Source organism: Rhineura floridana, chromosome 10 (genome assembly GCF_030035675.1).
Source record: "Rhineura floridana isolate rRhiFlo1 chromosome 10, rRhiFlo1.hap2, whole genome shotgun sequence".
Taxonomy (NCBI): Eukaryota; Metazoa; Chordata; class Lepidosauria; order Squamata; family Rhineuridae; genus Rhineura; species Rhineura floridana.
Window position 1 is genome coordinate 22183327 of NC_084489.1, and position 7609 is coordinate 22190935.

The 7609-nt window shown below is 40.8% G+C and overlaps 1 protein-coding gene across 1 annotated transcript; it reads right to left on the reverse strand.

The window, feature by feature from the left end:
- Nucleotides 1-5308: 5308 nt before the first annotated feature.
- On the reverse strand, nt 5309-5674 carry LOC133365514 (uncharacterized). The gene has a single exon (XM_061587494.1). It carries the CDS (start codon nt 5672-5674, stop codon nt 5309-5311), a length of 366 nt encoding a protein of 121 aa, XP_061443478.1.
- Between the last annotated feature and the right edge of the window lie 1935 nt (nt 5675-7609).

Consider the following 7609-nt stretch of genomic DNA (forward strand, 5'->3'; position numbering starts at 1 on the left):
TCCACTTCTTCAGACATGCTTGTCTTCTTTTATTAGTGCTGAAAAGTAGTAGTAACCTCACTATATCTTGTTCCCTCTTGACTCGAGAGGAGAGGCAAGTGAATGGGCAGCAGCAACAGGAGTGAGGAGGCAGGGATCCTACCCAGGCCCAATGAGAGCATTTTGCCCAACAGAGACTGACACTGCATACGTTTATGGGGTCTTAGGATATTGCTATGTAGAGTGCTTTGGTAAGTACAAATGGTCACGTTGCTAGCATCTTCTTTACCAGAAGTGGCTAACCTCTTCTTGGGGGGGCTAATGCCCCCCCCAATCTGACCTCCCAAGACCCCACCAAATTTGGCTGCAGCAGTTATAGAGCAAGAAAGCAGATATACTGCCCAGCACCTTGATCAGAATGCAAATAATGCCCCCCTCCTTGCTCATCAGATTGATAATTTATAGCCCCCCTCTCTTCAGCTGCTCTGGATGTGCTTATTCTGTCTGTGTGTGCACGTGAGAGCATGGTGTGTTCATAGGCTCCTTTGGCCACACTCACCACTAGTATGCAGCTCCTGGTGGATTGGCAAAGAGTTAAAGCAGCCCTTCAACCAAAAAGGTAGCCAGCCCTGCCCTTTATATTCCCCAGTGCATGTATGGAAAAAATGGCAAACCCATCTGGTAAGCTTGCAACAGAAGCAGACTGAGCAGGATAGTGTGAGAGAGAAAGTGTTAGAGCAGGAAAGCATCTTCGACAGCACCAGGAAAGTTCAGGCTAAAACCCAGTGTGGATTCACTGCCCCACTGACATTGGAGCCATCAGCCTTCACTGCACATTAGGGATGGGATCCCTTGGCTGGTGATGGTTCTAAAGCATTCCATCAACCTTACAGGCTGACATCAGTTCAAGTATAGCTAGCTGCTGCTTTTACTGATCCAGGGTGTGTGTTTTTCGGCTTGGAAAAAATATTGATATTAATATCAATGTTTTTAAAAGAAGTATTGCTATTTTGAAAGAAATTGTGATATTTCCTTTAAAAACTGATATTTTGAAGAAATATATTATCATTCTGACAATCAATGTTTTAGAGGCAGTTTTTTAAAAAAAGTCTGTTTTCAAAAATAGCAGTGGAAATTCACATTAAAATCCAATCCACAGCAATTGAGAATATGCAAATTAATGGAAAATTTTGTACCAAATCTAAATTGGGCAGAATTCTAGCACCTCCCTACTGCACATGAGCTTTTGGGTCTGGAGCTAGACCAAATGCTAGAAGTGCAATTCCCACACCAGTAAGAAGATACCCATCCCTTTTGCCCCGTAAAGGCTCAGATTGTGTCTGCGCCTTTTAAAGTCACCCTTTAAAAGAGCCAAATATTTTTGTACATTTTTAATATGCTACATACTAAGCAGTCAAACCTTTATTACTCATTTAATCTGGAAGCAATTACTTGCTGTCTGGATTTATCTCACACACTTTTCAAATCTCAAAGCTCTTTTAACAGTCAATATTTAATAACATATGGCAACTATGTTCTTCTAAACATATGAGATCGTAAGTAAACATTCTTTTTTCTTTTACCTAAAGGATTGTGTCTGTTGTTATTTATACAGAGAAAGGTGGGGCTGGTTTATTCTCATTCTGCTGCTTGTATTTTTACAACTCTGCTAAGAAATAGGACCAACCAAATCAGTTCCTATTTCTGTGTGTATTTTTATAATACCGAACATTCTCAGGTATAGCAATTTGAATAAACGGCAGCCATGCACTTAAAGGGGAGAAACCAAAGTGTATAGCTGCCTTATACCATGTCAAACTGTTTGTTCCATCTGGCCTAGTATTGCCTATCCTGACTGGTGCCAGTTCTCCGAGAGTGCAGGCAGAGGCTTTTCATATCATCTGCTTTCTGATCCACTTAACTAGAGATGTGAAGGACTGGACTAGGGCAGTGGTTCTCAAACTTTTTTGGTTCGCGGCGCACTATAAAACATATAAAAATTTTCTGGTGCACTTTGTGTACAAAATTAAAAATATATTAATATATTTTAAACTATGAATAAAAATAACTTAAACTATAGAAAACTATTACTTACCCTATACAAATGGGTTTCTTCTCATTTTTAAAATATACTTTCATAATATTTGAGGCACACCTAGCCACCTCTTAGGGCGCACCAGTGTGCCTGGGCACACTGTTTGAGAATCACTGGTGTAGGGTTTAACTTGTTTCTTGATGCACGTTTAACAGATCAGGTTCACACATACGATCTGTTTTTAGCATTAAATCAAAATAAGTATTTCCTGGTAAACTGGAACATGTGTCAGTTTCCCTTTGAGCTGAAACTAATGCCCAGAAACCAGGACTAACCTCTATGGCTCAAAATCGGGAATCAATTCCTCAGAATTATAGGACTTACTCATTATGGTCTTCTCTAGAAATGTTTTTGGAGTGATTACTATAGAAGCATACATGATAAAAGTGTAGTATCAAAACTGGGTGTTCATGTAAAATGTTAAACTCCTGGGAATCAAATAACCTGCTTGGGGAATCTTTCTTGGATCCACCCCTACAGTTCGTCATGGAAAGCTGCATCAGTTAGGAAGCAACTCAGTAACTTGATCGGAGAGAAAACAGTTCAGTGCTGATTTAGGCCATATATTTTATGGGAAGAAATGTCACTTGCATGTTTGCTGGACTCCAGTTTTCAGATTGCTTTGTCCTTAGGAAGCGATTATTTATATATAGCCCAGCCACAAACTATTGTTTTCTTACCTGTATAGCAATGTGTGTATGCCTATAATATGCTATAAGTCGGGTGGGAAACCTCTGGCCCACAGGCCAAATTTAGCTTGCCGGGCGTCTCTGTTTAGCCTGACGTTACATATTTTATTTATTTATTTTATTTATTATTTTATTTATATCCCACCCTTCCTTCCAGCAGGAGCCCAAGGTGGCAAACAAAAGCACTAAAAACACATCAAAACATCATAAAAACAGACCTTTAAATACACCAAAACAAAACAACTTAAAAAACATCTTTAAAAAGGGTTTAAAAACATACTGTTTAAAAATATATGTATTAAAAAGCAATTCCAACATTCTTCCTCCAACATATGTGACATCAGGTGTAGGGCACGTACTAATGTGGCTACAAAGGAACAATCTGGAGTTCAAAGTGAGCTCCCAATTGTTCCTTTGCTGGAGGAAGGCCACCTGATTGGTTTGGTGAGCGCGCCTTGCTCCAGTAACAACAAGCAATTTCCACTGAATCCGCTCACTGCTAGCAGTGGTTTCAATGGAATCAGCTCCGTGCTGCTCCTATGTGTCTGATAACCATGTGGCTGTTGGGTGCTCATGAAGCTCTGTGCAACAGACTTTGACAGGTGGCCACGGCAACTCACCTGTCAATTATGTGACATCATAATGTTGACATGTGAGTTATCCCATCCACTTGTCAAAGTTAACCCATGGAGGTGGGGTGCAATAAGGATCTGACCCACCAAGCCAAAAAAGTTCCCCAGTTTGTTGTAGACTGAAGATTCCAATTACAGTCTTCAGTTGTTGCATTGTTCCTAGTTTTTATTTGCGTACAGGAATAACAAAAACGGAACGTTCAGCATATGTTAACATGAAGCCTGTTGGTCCTTAGTAGAATCTTTTCATTTTCACAGAATTCACATTAAGAACCCTCAGTCCATGAGAAATAAATTTGAAAGCTGTTTCATACAACCATGTTATCAATTTGCTATTTTCAAGATCAGAAATAATGTGTGAATTACGTCTTATCAGTGATGGCTTATCATCCTTTATGATTTTATAAAGCAGAAACAGAGATAGGCTGGATCAACTGACAGCCATTCACTCACATCAAAATTAGCCGCTTTGTGGGGTGAGTTGGAATTCTTTTGTGGGATAAAAGAGAATTGGAGTGGCCACTATTTTGTTTTCCCAGATATCTCTATTATGATATGCTTTTTCAATTTAGAAAAATTCAAAATGGCCTCCTCCTTCACCTCTCACTGGGGGCCACCACTATAGTAAACAGCAGTGAATATTTACAAAGAAAACACTTTTACAAAGCCAGCAGATTGCTCCTCCAGCTCATTATAGTCAAGAAATGTAATGCAAGTGTAATGACTGGGAGGGGAGATATCAAAGTACTAATGCAGTCCTGTGCAGATCTAATCAGAAGTAAGCCCCATGAGTTCATTAGGACTTACTCTCAAGAAGTATCAGTGAAATGATTTGGAGAATCAAAGTCAGGGGTGGTACAATTCCATGAAACCATTTTACACTTACACTTACACACACACACACACACACACAGAGGGCCCATTATAAATTATTATTATTATTATTTATTAGACATATACTGCCCGACTAGCAATAGCTCTCTGGGCGGTGAACACAAAGAATACAATAAAATAATATAATACAATAGGAACATATAAAATAAGAACAATCTAAAATCAATACAACAAATATGAAAATCAGGTTAATTTAAGTTAAAATGCTTTGGAAAAGAGGAAGGTTTTAACCTGGCGCCGAAAGGATATCAGTGTCGGCGCCAGGCGCACCTCCTCAGGGAGACTGTTCCACAGTTTGGGGGCCACCACTGAGAAGGCCCTAGATCTTGTCACCACCCTCCGGGCCTCTCTATGAGTCGGAACCCGGAGGAGGGCCTTCGTAGCAGAACGTAGTGTACGGGCCGGTTCGTATCGGGAGAGGCGTTCCAACAGGTATCGTGGTCCCGTGCCATATAAGGCTTTATAGGTTAATACCAACACTTTGAATCTGGCCCAGAAGCATATTGGTAGCCAGTGCAAGCGAGCCATAAAGAAGAGACATGAAATGAACAATCCTGCTAATCCTGTTTTATTGCAAGGGAAACATCCCTTCAGGAAACACCTCACATAGTCTTTCCATTTCCAAGTATGGTTGATCTGTATTCTCTCTCTGGTGACTCAGATTCACAAAGATGGAAAGTCTCTGTATTTCTGATATCTATCTGTCATAGTCTGATAGTCGCTTCCATGCGTAATAGAAAATACCTTAACAGAAGTTGGTTTTATTATGATGGCAATGTTGTTGTGGTGATGGGTTCGGTCTCTCCTACGTTCTTCTTCATCAAATAATAGTTGGTAGTGAGGCTGGTTTAAAAAAAAATGTGGTAGGTTACAGGATTCCTTGGCAGTTTGAAGGCCTTTTGATCTTTTTTTTAGGCAGGCAGAAGATTGTTATTTCTCTCAGGCTGGTGTCTGTTCTTTTCCCTTCTCTTCCTCTTCTGTCTTAAAACCAGCCATAGAGAAGGGAAAGGATATTTTTTCTAACGAGTCTTGCTGTAGGCAATTCGCCTGGTGTATTTCGTTGGCATGACTTGCCTCAACGCACTTTGCACATCTGAGGAAATGATAGAGGGGCGTCGGTCCTTTCTCCTTAGGCATTCAGCTTCCCCAGACACTTTTCTGTAGATACCATCTACAAAGGAGTGCAACATGCCCCAAGCATCTCTGGTCATTCGGATCTTCCTAGTCCGGAGCCTCTTTGGCAACTTGGAGCCAATTCTTCTAACTGGTGGTTTCTGCCTTCTGTATCTTTTCACAGATCTCATAGTTCTCTTTCGAACAGTGTGCCTTCGTCTGGCCTTTACCCTGTATCGTGGTCTTCTGCGCATTGGTCTCCTTGAAGCCATTTTGTTTCATACACCAAGTTTGCCTGTCTGCCTGACTGCCTGCAAATGCCTGAATCTTCATTGAATCTGTACTTTTATATAAGGCTACATATTCAAATGAGCAGACACTTCTGTGCCCGGTGATTGGCTGACTAGAACAAAGACCCTGTGAAGTACTTCATAATACCTGATACCTGTGCTGAAATGAAGTTCATGGTTTGGTTTGGCTATTGGGGCTGTGTCTGGGACTTGCCTCGTTTCCTTTGCATGCTCCAGTTCCCACACTCCCTCCTTTGTGAGAATTATAGTATGCCATGGCATCTGAATCAGGCAATCTTTGGTACTTCAAAAAGTAGTATTGGTATTGGTAAATTTTATTGCATGGCCATAGGCCATTGCAAGTACAAACAAACAGTCGTCACACTTATTAAAATCACTCAGTAGAATACTAAAAATACTATACTAAAAATAGAACCATTATAAACATCACAGACACATAAAACTCTACAAAAGGAAGATCACTCTAAAAGAAGGGGCCACTGCTAACATACAAATAAAATGTACAAGTGAATCCTAAGAAACAATGTGAAATAGCAACAAAGACGCTAAAAGCAGTACCCAAGTACTGTGGCTATTTCACTAGCCCCTCTTAGTATTGGCACAATTTAGAAACATTTGATAACTAGCATAGTGTAGCTGAGCTACAAATCAGGAAGTCTCTGGTTCAAATCTCACCTCTGCCATGAACTCCCTTGGTAAGCCACTTCCTCTAGCGTCAGTGCTTCTATCACCACTATGTAACATAATAATACTAGGCTTATTTTATTATGTATTATAAGTATTTTTATACCACCCTTCACTTAATTTCCAGGGTGGTTTCCAAAAAGATTAAGTCAATTAAAGTGTAAATACAAAAGAGAAAAATAACCTAAAACACACAAAAACAGTATAAAACCGTCAGGAGCATTAAAATAGTATCTAAAAAAAGCTTGGGAAAATAAGAAGGCCTTTGCCAGGCATCAAAACGACAGGCAGATGCCAGACAAAACTTTCTGAAAAAGAGCAATCCACAACTGGAGCACCACTAAGAGATATCCAAGCTGTTTTGTAAAGATTGTGTGTGTGTGTACTGCCTTCAAGTCGATTCCGACTTATGGCAACCCTATGAATAGGGTTTTAATGAGGCTGAGAGGCAGTGACTGGCCGTCATCCCGTCACTTTAAATCATATGCCTTAACTTTGGCTTCCATCATCCCACTTATAAAGAAATGAAGAGAGAAAAAGAGAGGGAGGGTGAGAGGCTGGATGGTCTGCTGCTGTTTTCGCCTCTTCTATTGACACCCCCTGCATCAATGTAAGTCCTTGCCTAGCTGTAGCTTCTCTGACAGAACACTTGCTTTTTTTAGGCAATCCTAACTCCATTTACCTGGGAGTAAGCCCCACTGAACTCAGTGGGATTTACTTCTGAGTAGACATTTTCCCTCCTTCCTTCCCAAAAGCACATTGCTAGCACAAAGAAGCTCCACTCCACTTACCTGGGAGTAAGCCCCACTGAACTCAGTGGGATTTACTTCTGAGTAGACCTTTTTAAAATTCAAATGTGAATTCTCCAAAGCTTTCCCTCTCCCCCATTTTTTTCTCCTTCCTTTCCTCAAACTCAATCACTGCCAGCACACAGAAGCATTGCACTCAATGGGACTTACTTCTGAGTAGACTTTTTTAAAATTGCAGTGAGTCCTTCAACGCTCTCTCCCCCCCATTTTTTGCCTCTTTCTCCCCCTCCCGTTTTTTGCCTCTTTCTCCCCCCCCCCCCATTTTTTGCCTCTTTTCTTCCCTCAAGCTCATTCGTTGCTTCAGGCTGGTCTCCCTTTCCTCTTCCTTGCACTTGCCTCCATTTTAGCTTTATTCTTCTTTCCCGCTCCGTGGCTCCAGCAACTGACGTTTTTCTTCAGCCCA

What these genes read in the sequence shown, in the direction of transcription:
- LOC133365514 (XM_061587494.1), bottom strand. Translation starts at nt 5,674, where the DNA reads ATGGCTTCAAGGAGACCAATGCGCAGAAGACCACGATACAGGGTAAAG.